We start from the raw sequence: 16,386 nt of genomic DNA, 5'->3' as shown, positions 1-16,386 counted from the left end.
TATGGGCTTTCACCGTTCTCAAGGCTTGCACTCTTTTAGCATTTGATTGGTTGAAAAACAATAAGCTATTTCATGTAACGTCTGCATCTTTCAGGTTTACATCAGACTGGCATTGTGTCATCAACACTGCGCTGGGATCGCCACGCCTCCTTTTTGGGGGAATAAATGGGGGAGGTGGCGTTTGTTCTCAAGTTACAAGTTATAAAACCATCAAGTTCCAGAAATAGTAGTTACATGATAGCGTTACAAGTTATTAGGCTATTAAATGTCCATTTAGGGCAATGATAGAGGTAGGGCTGACCTTCGATTTTTTTTAATTCGAAGCTTCGGGGCAGAGATTCGATTTTAATTCGAAGCTTCGAGATAAAATAAAAATTATAAATAATTCTTTATTTTAATTTTTTTATGTTGTGGGACTTGTACAGCACTTTGTTCAACTTTGTCAGTGCTGTAAAGTTTAAACCTTTTTAAATCTTAGACAAACGAAACACTTTGCTTTCATGAAATATTGTAAGCCGTCATTTGAGGCTTTATAAAAGCAGCACAATGAACACAAATCTGTCAGTGCCGAGTCCGACCTCATCTTAAATAACAAACAGCATTGCTTGTCGTAATTAACAAAGAGAGGCAGAGTTGATTTTGCAAAATAAAAAAAATAAAAAATTATTATTATTATTATTTTATTTTTTAATATATTCAAATTTTATTTTCATATTCGAATCTCATGCCCATCGAATGAAGCTTCGAAGTATTTAAGACAGCCCTTGATAGGGGACCACAGGAGAAGACTGAAGGGGAATGTCTGAATATGGATCAAACGTGACTTTTCACAGTAGCACGAACGGCCAATGGTGGCCAGTGTCGGAAAGTAATTGCTTGACGGCATAACTCATGCTCTGACAAAACAAATGTTTAAAAAGACTCTGCCGTCCTGCCAACAGTCTTCACAGGGTTCCCACAGACATTGCAAAATGAAAATCAAGGACTTTCAAGTACTTTCCTAAGCACAATTTATTTTATTTTAAAAGGGCATTTAAAAGAATACAAATCGCTTTTAAATGCAGTTTTTTATAGAAAAAAAATCTGATCCAATATTTATGGCTTAAAACCAATTTCCGACAATTAGTTACACTTCAATTTCTTGATTCAGAACAATTTTATCATGGATGAACAAAACTTTCAATGCGAATGGTTGATTTGAATTGCAAGGACTTTTTAAGCACCTTGTTAAATAAATTGGCTGTTTTCAAGGAATTCCAGGCCTCGACTTCTTTTGGTAAAAAATCAAGCACTTTAAGCACTTCAAGGACCCTGTGCAAACCCTGTCTTCACATAGGCCAAATACGATAGTGATCTTCTACAGGACTGGCATTTGTGTTTACCCCCCCAAATAGTAGGCAGATGATGCGCCAGTCTGATGTACTCTGTAAAGTACATTTGTACAAGTTAAAACTCTCCCACCAAGATGGAGAAAGTAGCTCCCAGATCGTGGATGTGATCGTTTGAAATCCCATTCGTTCCCCCAATTACTTTTATCATAGATGAGGAGGTTGGCCCCAGCACTCCAAATAAGGTTAAAGTCAAGTATAATCATGACGTACTCACTTAGGTGGTCTATTTTAGGAGTAGACCAAGGCACCTGCCCCCTCCCAGCTTCCCCCGCTCTTTGAGAGGAATACAAAGATGGAGGAGAGGGTAATCATGATTCAACCTTGGTATTCACAAAAATCTTTCCTGAAGATTCTCACTTACAAGGTGCAAGTGCATTTGAATATTGGTGGGGAGATTCTAAACTTGCATGAATGTGTATCCACTTTCACATAAAGTACCGTTCTAGGCATTATAACTCTTTATTCCTGTAGAGCCAGGAAGTGCTAGTGCCTAATAACAGAAACCACTTGGATTTGAAAAAAAATTGAAGGACAGAGGGAGGTTAGAGAACGAGAGAGACTGTAGAAAAAACACAGATAACTAAACACAGAAATACCAAAACGAACGCACATCACAGAATTTCACAGAATTCCTGATATGTAACAATTCACACACAGAGAATACACTTTGGACCTCATGTGAATGACGACACGGTACAAAACAGTAGAAATACAGTTACCACCAATGTGTAATAGATATATTTTCTACAGTATTCTTCTCACCAAAAAAAAAAAGGAAAGGTTATTTAGTCATTCTTGGCTTAGCGGAGCACAATGTGTGTTTGCAGAAAGGGAAATCTGTGGACCCAAAATCTCTTCTATTATTATGGAATCCCGACAGCATAACTGTATCCAGGGCTCCTACACATTTGTGCAAATCAAACATCATGACCAATCCATAATCATTACTTGTCAGTGTTGTATTTTAGAATGGGAATATTCTTTCATGTCCCACTTCTTCGTTTACTGGGTGAAACTAACATCTGGGATAAATGCAGTGGGCAATGTGTAACTGGATTATTATATCCACACAGATACAGAGATCTATCAACAGTCTAGCTTGACATTTAACACTTGACTGGTTAAAATTATGCACATCTGAACAAATGTCCATGTTTCGTTGGGGGGGATTATCATTTTCTAGAACTTTTCAGAGCCTGGCAATGCAATTTTCCCTGACTATAGGAACCTTGTGCACCTTTCCTGTGCTAAATGAACGTGCACTGACCAATGGCTGCATCCTAATAGTCTCAAGAAGCTTCCTCTACTTGTCTCTTTCCTTCACTTGCACTGATCTCACATCGGTCACAGCAAAGTGGTTAGACTGTTAGATTTGATGACACTGTCCAGCTCTCTCAGGCCAGTACGGGTGGAGGAGAGGTGGCCAGTAGAGGAAGAACACTGGTGATGCAGCGGTACTCCATCCCGACGACCCCTCACACCTCTCTCTCTCTCTCCATCTACCTGCCCCTTCCTCAAGATCGCGCGTCTGTCTTTGTCTTCACTATCGTGATAACGCTCGTCGCCATCGCCACCTTCCCCGGTATGAACGGCCCGATGACCGACGGCGCCGCCCCTCCCCCTCCTCCGCCGCCCCCGCCCCTGACACTGACGCCCACGGTCGGACTTCGCGCCACAGTCCTGGCGAAGGTCTGCAGCGCCTCGTACTTTGACCTCAGCACGTCCAGCTCGACGCGCATGGAGGCATTCTCGTTGGCCAGTTTGTCCACCTCCTGCTGCAACACTGCCTTCTGCTTCTCCAGCTCCTCCTTCTGGGTGACGCGCTTCACGCGGCAGCTGGCGGCGTAGCCCCGGTTCTTCAGCGTGCGCCGCCGCTGCTTCAGCTGCAGGATCTCCTCCTTGGAAAGCCCCCGCAGGTGCTGGTTCAGCTCTCGCACCGACATGGTCACCAGCTCATCGTCTGTCAGGCTGGTGCCATTCTCCCCAGGCTCCCGCTTCACCTGAGAGAGAGAGAGTGCGGGTGGGTGGAAAGGAGGAAAGAGCAACATGGAGAGAGATAGGGGGGGGGGGGGGTTAGGATGAGGAAAGAAGGCTCCGTACACAGTGAAGTAAGTATCCATACATGTTGAGAAGACGAGGAGTCCTTTCTTACCTTCAAGGCTTTATTCCCCTTGTTAGTGGTCGTCATGCCACAAGAGCCTGGCTCTTCTGACCAGACCTGAGAGAGAGGAGAGATGGGCCGTTAGCCAGGCCTTTCAGCCCCAACACAGAGCGAGGTAGCCAGGCCTTTCAGCGCCAACACAGAGGTAGCCAGGCATTTCAGCCCCAACACAGAGGATCAAAACCAATCCAGGACAGGAGTTCAAGAATGGACAAGTCCACCTCTGACCGAAATTATGACAGAGACCGGAACACCACCCACACAGAAAAACAAAACCCAAACAATGTCTTGAGGGAATTAAATCAAAATGAGATCAAGAACTGTCAGTTCAAAACTATCCACGACTGAAGGACATGTCATATCACACCCAGTTCCAGTGTTCCACATGAGAATACTTGGGTGGCAGTGAAGTGAAGTGAAGTAGAAGTGGTCGTTTGGTATTCTGAGGGTTCCCTGTTAGATCCAGGCTCCTCCTGGCTTTGTGTGAAAGTGTCCTTGAGCAAGACCCTAACTGCTTCTGACGAGCAGATTGGCTCCTTGCATGGTGAATGGATGGCATAATTTGTAAAGCTCTTTGTGGAAAAAGCACTATATGAATGCAGTCCATTTACCGTTTAGTGCTCCATTAACTGCATAAAAGCAAGACGCACAAATACACAGGAATACTTTCTCTGAGAATCTCCCTGACTTCCTGTTTTCCGGTGGTTACCCTGGCAGTTTCCACTACCTAAGTGTTCTAGAACTCATATTGGTTGGCTGACGGCCAATAGGAGATCAAGTGAATGTGAAGAAGAGGAAGTGGTAGAATTGATGGGAAGAGTTCCAAGGGAAAACCAACTGTAATAGTCTAATACACACACACACACTCAAAATAAGTTACTATAGACTATCGTATAGAGACCGCAGAATACTACAGAGAGAGTTAAGCGTGTTTCGTACTTCCTGCGGTCACCGGGTCGCCTCGTAGTTATTGCGGTCAGAGCAGCTTGATGAATGGAGTGCACATTCTCTCACCGTAGTGACAGCGACGCCAATCATTGCAACGAGGGTTTATGCGGTGCGGCCTCGTCCGCGGTGCTACATAATAGGGGTGGGGGGAAATATCGATACGTAGTAGTATCGCGATACTTTGCGTGGCGATACTGTATCGATACAGGGACGCCAAGTATCGATATTTAATTATTTATTTAAAAATAAATGTTTATTTTTTTTTGTATAAGGAAGTTGCATTGTTCATTTCAATACCTGTAATAGTACAGTAGTCCACGCACACGTGTGCATTCAGTTAAGTTGGAATTTGACTGTAATACAAACAGTTCAGTTTGTCAGGTACATGCAACACAGATTACAGTGTTTACATCTGTCTGCTTGAGAAAATACCATGTTCTGCAATCAAAACGGAGGACGCCATAGCCCATGTGCTGCACACAGCAGCATCACATCTGGACAAGAGGAAGGGGAACTATGTGAGAATGCTGTTCATCGACTACAGCTCAGCATTCAATACCATAGTCCCCTCCAAACTCATAGCCAAGCTCAGGGACCTGGGCTTGAACTATGACCTGTGCCAGTGGGTCCTGGACTTCCTGACGGGCAGACCCCAGGTGGTAAGAGCCGGCAACTGCACCTCCTCATCCATCACGCTCAACATAGGGGCCCCCCAGGGCTGTGTTCTGAGCCCCCTCCTCTACTCCCTGTACACACATGACTGCGTAGCACAGCGGAACAACAACACCATCATCAAATTTGCTGATGACACAGTAGTGGTGGGCCTGATCTCTGCCAACGACGAAAGGGCCTACCTGGAAGAGGTAGAGAACCTGTCACAGTGGTGTCAGGAGAACTGCCTCTCCCTGAACATCAGCAAAACAAAAGAGATGATTGTGGACTTCAGGAGGTCGGGGGTCAAGGACTACAGCCCCCTCAGCATCGACGGGGCACCAGTTGAGAGAGTGAACAGTTTCAAGTACCTCGGAGCCCACATATCCGAGGACTTGACATGGACCACACACATTGACAGTGTTGTGAAGAAGGCACGACAACGCCTCTACTTCCTCAGGCGCCTAAGGAAGTTCCAAGTCAGTCAGAAGATCCTTAGGAACTTCTACTCATGTACAATAGAGAGCATCCTGACCGGCAACATCACCTCCTGGTTTGGGAATAGCACTGCACAAGACCGTAGCAGACTACAAAGAGTGACACGTTCAGCCGAACGCACAATTAGAGGGGGGCTTCCCACCCTCCAGAACATTTACAACAAGCGGTGCAAGGGGAAGGCTAAGAGGATTATTAAGGACTCGAGCCACCCGAACAACTGCCTCTTTGAACTGCTGCCGTCAGGCAAGCGATACCGGAGTCTTATGGCGAGCACAGAAAGACTCAGAAGGAGCTTCTATCCCCAGGCCATCAGGCTGCTAAACGAACAATAATCGCTAAACGAACAATAATCACTATGCAACAACCATCAAATGCACACAGCACACACACCCACACGCACACACACACTCACTCAAACAAACAACACACTGCAGCACCCACTCTCCACACTTTAGATCACACAAACACACTTACACTTTATATTTATTGATAAAGGATTTGCACTACAACTCGTACACCTACTGTGAATTGTACCTAAACTGCACCTCGTCCATTTATGCCTTGCACTATATAGTATTGTATATTAGTACACTGCACAGTATTGTATATTGTATGGTAACTACGTCTACGAACATTGTACATATGTCTAAACTGAACACTGTGACCTCTTTTTTTTTTCTTCTAATTTTTACTATGTTTTTATTTCATACTTATCTTGTCATGCACAGTCTCTGGAGCGCAACAGTAAGAAGCATTTTGTACAAAAGTATTCTGTACTTCTGTATGACAACTATTAAAGAAACTTGAAACTTGAAATGATTGAAGTGAGATGAACAGACTGAACTTTTTATTAGATAAAACATGTTGACAAAGTTTTACTTTGCAGTTGAAAAAAGGTAATAAATCGCAATATATCGCAATATTAATATCGCAATACTCAGCTGAGCATATCGCAATATATTTAGTATCGCAATACTATCGTACCGTGACTCAAGTATCGTGATAGTATCGTATCGTGAGGCCTCTGGTGATTCCCACCCCTACTACATAAGTCCCGGGAGGCGCGCGGTTCTGCACTTGAACTCTGTGCGAGGCTGCAATTGCGACATCGTCAACGTTATGCCGCGTAGACGGCACAGACCGCGAGGGGTCTGAAACACCAGGAGAGATATAGGTAGGCCTAGCTCCAGAGGACGAAAATGAACAGGAGAAAGGCCAATTAAATCCTAAGCAGATCCCAATAATGTAGGAGAGAACATGGACTCGAGGGCAGAGAGACGGAAACAAAGAGCGTGAATCAAGAGTGGAACGAGGGGAAGTGGAGAAAGATGAGATCAGCCCTTAGAGAGAAACAGCACCACAGAGCAGCATCCTCAATGAGATGCTTTGTATAGTGTGCTGGTCATCGCGCGCACGGCGCACGCATGTGTGTGCGTGTGGGAGGAGGGGGGGGGGGGCGGGCGATCAGTGTGTGTATGTGGGGGGGGGGGGGGGGGTGTTGTGTATGCGATGTGTGTAATAAGTGTGTGTGGGGGGTGCGTGTGATCAGTGTGTGTGTGGGGGGGGGGGTGATCAGTGTGTGTGTGTGTGTGTGTGTGTGTGTGTGTGTGTGTGTGTGTGTGTGTGTGTGTGTGTGTGTGTGTGTGTGTGTGTGTAATTGAGTGTCTGTGTGTGGAGGGGGTGTGTGTGTGTTCAATGAAGGGCAGCTATTGTTGCTGCTGCTGAGCGATCATCATGGGACTGGTCATGATGACTCAGCAGATTCCTGATCTCACTCCCTCAAACCCCCTCCCCTCCTCTACACGCCTCTAACCTCTATCATCCCCTCATATCTCCTTTCCCCTCACCCCCCCTCTCTCCTCCCACCCAACCCGCTCCCTCCTAAACGTGAGGGAATGCCCCAGAAATAGCAGCAGGCCAACGAAAGGTTACAGGGCGGATGGGGTCAATGCTACAGTCAACGGGTGCAGGATAGGCTGTAGCACCTCTCATATCAGCTTGTCAATCTAGAGTGCAGCCTATACGTCTTCGGACAGTGATGTTTTGTTGCCGTCGTAGTTGGCTCTGTACTCCAGCACATTAAATTTGAAATGGAACAATGACTGAGGTTAAATGAGCCAAGTATAAATGGTAGGCTTTTTATATATATATATATATATATATATATATATATATATACCTAGTGTTTTGGCTATGATTGATTTATTCAGATTTTTGGCCTGATTCTCTGGCATTGACAATTTGTCTGTCCTCATTTTGAGAGACGCCTTCAACAGACTCTAAACGCAAACGTCACACCTAGACTCGGCTCTAGTTGTCGGCTCCCTCATGCATGAAGTAACAATGAAACGAAACACACCTGCCCAAGAAACAGCTGAGTAGCCAATCATCCAATTACCTTTGGTCTCCTGAAATGGAACGACTACATTTAAACAAAAATGTAAGGGCTACAATTCCTGCACAGTCCACTCGATAATAGTCGATATGGATGTAAACACCCTCAAAGTAAAGCTGAACGTCTGCACTTTAACCTTGTAGTAAAACAAAAAGAAAAGAGGTGTTCAAAGACTTCCAGACTGCACTGTAGGCTACGTACTCTATAACATGCTTCATGTGCAGTTCAGACTCGGGTCAGTACGCTTTAAAGGTGCACTATGCCAGGGGTTCCCAAACTTTTCAGGCCGGGACCCAGAAAATAAGGCGTCAGAGAGCCGCGGCCCAATGCACATCGTCAGGCTTTTCTTTTTTTTCTTTTTTGCCAGGCGACCGATTTTTTTAAGCCAAATATCACTTCAATCCTATTAAGTTAGTTCAACTTAGTTATTCATTTATATGTGCTATTTATGAGAGGGCTAACTTGTTGCAAAATAATAATGATAATAATAATAATAGCCTCATTAAAATACTATTGTTGCTTCGGTTGTTTTCAGCGTTTTATGTGCATAATCTGTAATTTAGTTTGAAATGTTCGTTGAAATAAGTAGATTTTTCGTTTTTGTTTATTTATTAAGTTAATATAAAACCATATAGTCACATTTTAGAATACAATAGAATATAATTTTAGAATACAACTAGAAACACTGTCCTGGCCTGCTTCTAAGTCCAGTGGCCTGAATTTTTTTATTTTTTATTTTATTTTTTTTAAATCATCTCACGGCCCTCCCGTGGCTGCTCGCGGCCCACCTTTGGGTCGCGACCCCGACTTTGGGAACCACTGCACTATGCCATTTGGCCTGAATACATCTTCACCAGGCCTATGTATAGCCTACATGTAGTCTGAATCTCATGTCATCATAAATCGAAACATAAATCATTTTGAGTCACTGTGTGAATCAAATGTAGGCCTAAGATACTTCTCATGACAATAAATATGTTTGTAAACAAAACATTGTAAACAACAACAACAACAACAACAACAACAACAACAACAACAACAACAACAACAACAACAACAAAACAGCTCCTTTTCAGGTAGCAACCCAATTTCCCTCTGGGGGCAGTTTATTCAGTTATGAAAATACACTATAGAATTTGTCACTTCTCTCGAGTTTCAATGTCCAAAAACCACATAGTGGTGAAATAGGTTGAAATAGATTTGAAACATGTGACATCATGGAGAAATAAGTAACCTTCTGTAAGAGGAAGTGGTGACAGAAAAGACTTAAGGGAATGTCCTTGTGTTATTTTCCTAGTGTGGATCTTGTTCCGTTTTGTGGGTATATTTGCCACTTTACATTCTGAGAAAGGCACTGGCTGCTAAGTGTGCCAATGAGCTTCTCCCTCACTATGTGTGTGTGTGTGTGTGTGTGTGTGTGTGTGTGTGTGTGTGTGTGTGTGTGTGTGTGTGTGTGTGTGTGTGTGTGCGTGCACATGTTCATCAGTCAGTGTGTCTCCTGCCACAAATCCAGTAGTTATAAATAGCCTTAGATCAAAGAAGGAAACATACACTACAAGCCAATGGGGAGAAATACTATTGCTACTAACATACATGTATGCATGCATGTTTATGCAAATTGTTAGGAGGATGTGGGGGAATCGATAGGCCTATTCCTCAGATACCTCATTTATTATTAGATATAGATACTAAACAGCGTATTAGAGTTATTGCTCCAATAAACCTCAGTACCTCCAGTCTACTCTTAAAGACCCATCGCACACACATCAAGAATTCAATCGATTTGTGCCAAATGTTTCCCTGTGTACTTACCATATACACGTAATACATAGCCTATATGTGTTACCCATTCTATCAGGGAGGGAAATGGTTAACAATAATTTTTTTCCCATATATATTTGCTTCACACCTCAAAAGGGTTGATTATGTTTCTTCCATGTCCATTGCTATGCTCTATGCGCTGCTGGGACAGGGTGTACCCCTCAGATGGGGGGGGGGGGGGGGGGGGGGGGTACACCCTCACACAATAGATGGATCAGAAACATTAAAGTGAGGGGGGATGGGGCAAGCTCCTTCCCTGCCAGGCACTGTGTTATTTCCCCCATGTACCCAAGACACCATCCCCCCTCTGCCCCATCTCCCTACAAACACAAAGGATGCATGCAAACACACACAGGCTACATACACACACACACACACACATTATGCATGTGCACGCACACACAAACATACACACACATCCTTTCCCCTACTTCCATGCCAGCGGGGTACAAACATAACACACATGCGCGCGCACACACACACACACACTCCCATTGCCCCTGTGCCAGTGGGGTGCAAACACAATACAATCTGGTTTAAACACACATGCTAGCAGGTCCAGTGTAAACAAACCATAGGATAGTAAATAGCTACACCTAAACACATGGAACACTATGTCACCATGAGAGGGAGTATAAGGCCCAGTCCACACGATCACAGGTATTTTTGACACAGAGGTTTTAAAAAAAATACTCCTCTGTATACATGGGTGGTTTAAACATTGATTGATTGAAAACTTTATTAACACTTTAACCGCCGAAAACGCCTTTGGACGTCTTTCCTAGCCATGCTCATTCTGCCGAAGACGCCGTAACTCGTCTTTGATATCAATAATTCAAAAATCTGTGATCTAAATCATATTTCTCCTCCGGGGACCTGAGATGTACAGCTGCTGAGCTCCACTCAACTCTCTAGCGGTTCAAGAGCGCCATCTGGTGGCCGATCGGCAGATCGCCAACAGGAAGTGACTCGTCAAACAGGAAGTGCTCATCCATATTTCGTCCGGGCACTCGCGATCATTAGCAGGACTCTATCTCAACACACTGGATAATCAATCGCTCGCCCTAACTCAATAAACAACGTTATTTGGACGTATATAGTATTATACAACCTGGAAATGGTTCATCAGGATCAACATCCCATAATCGAAAACTGTCTACTCCAAGCTGATCGTCCAACGGCGTGAGGAAGATACGGTGAGTTTCAACGTTATTTTCTAACGTCTTCTATACTAACTGATCTGATGATCATATGACCCACACTAGATGAATGGTATAACGTTGCCCACGGAATTATAAACGCCCCCTCGCCCATCCGGTCAATATCAGATGATACGTAGTAACTTCTAGAAGTACCTCCAGTTGAAATTTTTCATCTGCCACCGATCGCTACCAAACTGTATTTGATCATCAATATAATGCATTTGGGGCTATAAATCAAGTTCTGGAGAAAGCTGCAGAAAACAATAAAAACATACTTATACTTTAGACCATATTTTAGTATGAATATGTGAATGAAAAAGTATATCGTTGCTACACCCTGAACAATGGATATAGGACATTGAATGGGCCATAATAATGTCAATTTAGCAATAGAATTTAAAAAGTTATAGCCCTGCAAAGAAGGGGAACTTCTCCATAGACAAATAGAGCTGGCTAGGGATGGTAAATTATGAATTTAACCATGGCGATCAAAGTGTTAACAGATTGCAGAATGGGTACAGTACAGTACAGCTCAATACATACAATTGTTAAGGGGATGCAGACCAGAGAAAGACTTTAGTCTTGTTTACATCAGGGTCCCCCATTTTCAATTCATCGTAACATATATGACATATATGACATACAGATAGACAGTACTGCTACATCTATACATTTATGACATACCAGATATGCAAATACAGTACCGTTTGTGATATGAAAAGAGTCCAGAGAAAAAGTGTATACATTTGACGTAGAAACTGTACATTGGAGGAGGTTGGGTAGGTGGGGTGGGGGGTACTGTACATTGGAGGTGGTTGGGTGGGTGGGTGGGGGGGGGGGGGGGGGGGGAGGGGGACAAATAACCGCATCCTCACGCAACTGGAAAAGCTGCTACCGAGTGACGTAATATACATGTAGTACAATGCCAAAGCAATAGGTGGCGATTTAGTTCAAACATTAAGGACATTTTCAACCAATGAGAAGGGTTAAACGCGTCACTACATGTCCTGCTCAAAACAGAAACCCGCCATCTTTAAATTACCTTGCGTGAACATTAGCAACATAGCATTTATTTGCATCAAGAAACAAAGTGCAATAAAAGTGCAATAAACAAAAAAGGATACATTCACTGTGTGTTCTGCCTCATTTGTTGATGAAACAAAACCAACATCAACACAATTTACCACCAAGAGAGGAGAGTTTAGTCTCACAAAAAGAGCGCTGATGTTGTTAGCTTACATGCTAATGTGATTGGGATTTGCCATTATAATAGTTAGCATTGCGGCTAGCGTACATTAGCGTAGTAACGTTAACGCTAGTAGAATGAATGGATGAAAACGTTATTTTAACAGATTGCAGAATGGGTACAATACAATACGGCTCAATACAAAGAATTGTTAAGGGGATGCAGACTGTTGTAGTTTGGACTGGGTTCCTTATAACAATAACTTGACAACACATGAGCTTAGTTGGTAGCCGCAGCTACTTGGGACAGCTCTGCCGTAAACACTGGAAATAATCTCGGTTACTATGTCCACACGCAACCAATGCAACCGGGGTGAGCCCAAAACTCCACCCTGGACCCACCCGGTTTTGAAAGAGCACGGTTGCAGTGTTCCAAAAACCCGGTTGCGTGTGGACGAACAGTGCAACTGCGCACATTAAATCACGGTTACATAACACCCCGCATTCGTGTGGACAGGGCCTAAATTAAATGCATGCTGATCTTGCATGGCTGAAAGTAGAGGGCAGATTATACAGTATATATGTAGTATTCTCATTTTGTTTAGAAATATGTATTTTTAAAACAACCCTACTATCTGTTCTCAAAAATCATGTTTACTGAGAGTAGACATGGGCATGAAACAAGACAGGTGAGGAGGGGTCACATGACAAGACAGGTGAGGAGGGGTCACATGACACGTCCTCAACCTGGAACCAACATCATGGACAGAACCATTATGTACAGAGACGTTTCTCGCTGGAACAGTCTACCATACGTCACTCAAGCACAGTAAAGACAGTTTAGATACAATTATTAAAACCATTATTCTAGTACATAGTAGATAGTTTCTCATTTTTTCTATGTATTTATTAAGTTATTGTCTTATTATTTTATTCATATCTGAGATTGAAATTATTGTATTCTTAACACATTCAGCGCCAGATGTCGCTGTGGGCCGTATGGCCGCGTGTGCCAGCGCTGTAATGAATGGGGCTACATGCCGGTGTTTGCAGTGCTAAAACTATATTAAATATTATAGCTATGGATCTAATAATATAGTCGATTGTCATTGAGTTTCTTCCGGTCAAGATGCAAAAAACAGATTTTTTCATCCATACATTCCCGTTTTATACCGTGGTGAATATGAGTATAGTTTTAGAGTAATTCTGTGTAATCCCAGGAAACGCCGCTAAACAGCGTTTAGTGCATGTCACTAGAAACCGTGCGATTCCTCGCTTGGATCAACAATCAATCTGAGGGCGGCTAGGTGGTGTAGTGGGCAAGGCACTCGCCATCAACGCTGGAGACGCTGGGTTCGAATCCAGCTCTCGGCGTTGCTATCAGCTTGGCTGGTCGTTCATACTAACACAATTGGCAGTGTTAGGGGTGGGAAAGCTGATGGGTGGGTCCTGGGCGTTGTGGACAGCGACCCCTACAGTTCGGTCGGGGCGCCTGCACAGCGAGGGTAGGATCGGGAGGGAGGTAGTGTGACCTTCCACACGTTACACTCTCCCGGTGAGAATCTGTGCTGCCAGGCTGGCTGCACATGCGTCGGAGGAAAGCATGTGACAGTCTCCGGCCTCCCGGACCAACAGTAGGGGGGAGTGCGCAACAACCAGGAAGGGGGTTGGGAATTGGCATAACGACTAACAGTGGGATGGGAGAAAAATCGGAAAAAGGAGGGGGGGGGGGGGGGGGGGGGGGAAAGCTAATAATAAAAAATAAAAAATCAATCTGAAATCAACGCTATATTATCGGTATTATGTTTCATCATGCATGCATGAAAGGGTGGGGGGGGGTTCTATGCTTCAATCGTCACCAACGGCATACGTTGTGGAGTAACGTTACAATAACACTTTCGGATCACAACGAAGGCATGCTCGGATCAACGCAAGATTGATACCATATAGCACTTACCTTGACTGTACTGCAAAAAGAATATTCCAATTATCTGATCGCCATTCCAAGTATTGATGTTGATCGTGTTGCCAAGATAATCCACCAAAGAACATGAATCGGCGGTGGTTGAGTCTCCCCAATCCATGCGTTATAAACGTTACTCATGCCTGACAAGGAAAACCCTGACCGTACTTTTTAGATTGACGTACAGGTAGAGCTGCCGCGGTATTGATATTTTCCTTACCGCACGAATTTGCGAAATATTTCCTACCGCCGCGGTTATTACCGCACAGTGCGCACAAAAAAAAAAAAAGTTTGAATGCATTTTTTTTTTTTTTAGTAGTCTACTCTTATAGCCTGCCTCTAGTCTAATGGCGCTTTTCCACTGCATAGTACCTACTCGACTCGACCCGCTTTAGGCACCTGGTACTTCGTTCCTTTTCCACTGCAGCCAGGTACTACTCCGTTTGTCTCCGACGTGGGGATGCAGGCGGGGCCGCTCGCTTGTGTACACTGAAAGCTCCGTGGGCATAGATGTCCGAGGGCTTGCAGCAAGCCAGAGTTTAACACAGTTTCAATCAATCAATCAATCAATAACAACATTAACCAGACTCTCGTTGCGTCTATTCTGCCAAAGCTAACGTTACCTCTCATTGTGTATTCTACCAAGCAAACCCGGGTTTAACGTTACCTCTCGTGTATATCGGCTGACGGTAGTATTAGGCTAATAATAACAACAACAAACTTAACACATCAGCGATCTTGTTGTGACACTAAACTCTCCGCTCGGTGGTAAATTGGGTTGATGTCGGTTTTGTTTCATCAATAAATAAGGCAGAATACACAGTGAATCCATTCTTTTTTGTTTATTGCTTGGTTCTGTCGCAAACAAATCCTGAATGAAATGCATCCTTAGCGAGGCAGTAAAGATGGCGGCGTTCTGTTTTCGTTCAGAGGCTACAAAGTGTGACGCGTCTCTCTTCTGACCAGTCAGTGGTCTGCAATGTTTCACATGTCTTTTCTGGTACCACTTCTACCCAATAGGGTCGCTTGGAACCGAGTAGGGTATATCTGCAGAGCCGCAAGCCGCAAGCCAACTTTATTATTATGATAAAAAAACAGCGGTGACGCGGTATTCAGCCTAACTCTGCGGTGAGCGTGATGCAACAGCGATACCGCGGTAATGCGGTTATCGCGGCAGCTCTACGTACAGGCTGAGCCAGAGAGATTCCAAGGATGTGCAATACCGGCCGCAAGGCATTAGGCTGCGGTATTGGACGTTTGCGATCTCAGACCCATTCCCAATGATAACATCAGGCTTCCTGCATGTTTTATGAATGGAAATATCGAATAAAAGAAATAACGATGAAAACCCGACTTTTCTCGGGTTTGGCGCCCAACGTTCGGCGAGTTAACCCGACTTATCTCGGGTCTGGCGTCCAATGTGTTAATGGTCGTTCAGCTGTAAACATGATTTTGTAAACGTTATTCTGTTTAATTGGCCACTGCCACCAAGCCTCTTCAACTCATTCAGAACACAGCGGCCCACCTGATCTCAAACCTACCGAAGTCAGCCCATGTCACCCCACTTCTCAGGGACCTGCACTGGCTCCCCATTGATGCCCGAATCCGCTTCAAGGCCCTCGACCTGGCATATTGTGCGGCAAAGGGAACGGCTCCCGCCTACCTCCGGTCAATGGTCTCTTAACCCTCCAGTCACCCTTGTCGCAATTCTGGTCAAATAGCCTGTTTTTCACATGTATTTGTGGATAGCGTTGGCTAGATTTTATGTATATGCCCAGGGGAGGAAACTAACTTTTTGTCTTACCAGCCAACTGGCAAGTATATGATTCTTTTTACAAGCCAAACAGATTTTTTACCAGCCATAAATAAATCGCTAATTGTGATAATTACTTCTTTGTATGTCTTCGTCTAAATTGATTTTCAATCATAGTAATAATCACACCATGTTTATTACCATAAAACATTAATAAGTGTCTCTACTCTTCACAATATTAGCATAAAACATATATTAATCACACCGTCTCTACTATTAGGATATCACATATTAACATGAAAGAGGGAACTATTCTGGACTGGGTTGGGCTCAACTGGGCAGTGAAAGATGCTGGGCTGGACTGGGTTGGGCAGGGAAAGTTGGGCTGGTCTAGGTTGGACTGGGTTGGGCTGGACTG

At 44.0% G+C, this 16,386-nt stretch overlaps 1 protein-coding gene across 1 annotated transcript; it reads right to left on the bottom strand.

The window, feature by feature from the left end:
- Window positions 1-2,905: 2,905 nt before the first annotated feature.
- On the bottom strand, window positions 2,906-3,579 carry mafgb (v-maf avian musculoaponeurotic fibrosarcoma oncogene homolog Gb; the record flags this gene model as incomplete). Its single annotated transcript, XM_084319353.1, has 2 exons — window positions 2,906-3,391; window positions 3,544-3,579. 2 exons carry the CDS (start codon window positions 3,577-3,579, stop codon window positions 2,906-2,908), a joined length of 522 nt encoding a protein of 173 aa, XP_084175479.1.
- Window positions 3,580-16,386: the final 12,807 nt, after the last annotated feature.

The sequence above is a fragment of the Notolepis coatsorum genome (assembly GCF_963971535.1).
Source record: "Notolepis coatsorum genome assembly, chromosome: 7".
In the NCBI taxonomy this organism is placed as follows: domain Eukaryota; kingdom Metazoa; phylum Chordata; class Actinopteri; order Aulopiformes; family Paralepididae; genus Notolepis; species Notolepis coatsorum.
This window is presented reverse-complemented; position numbering and strand designations above follow the sequence as displayed.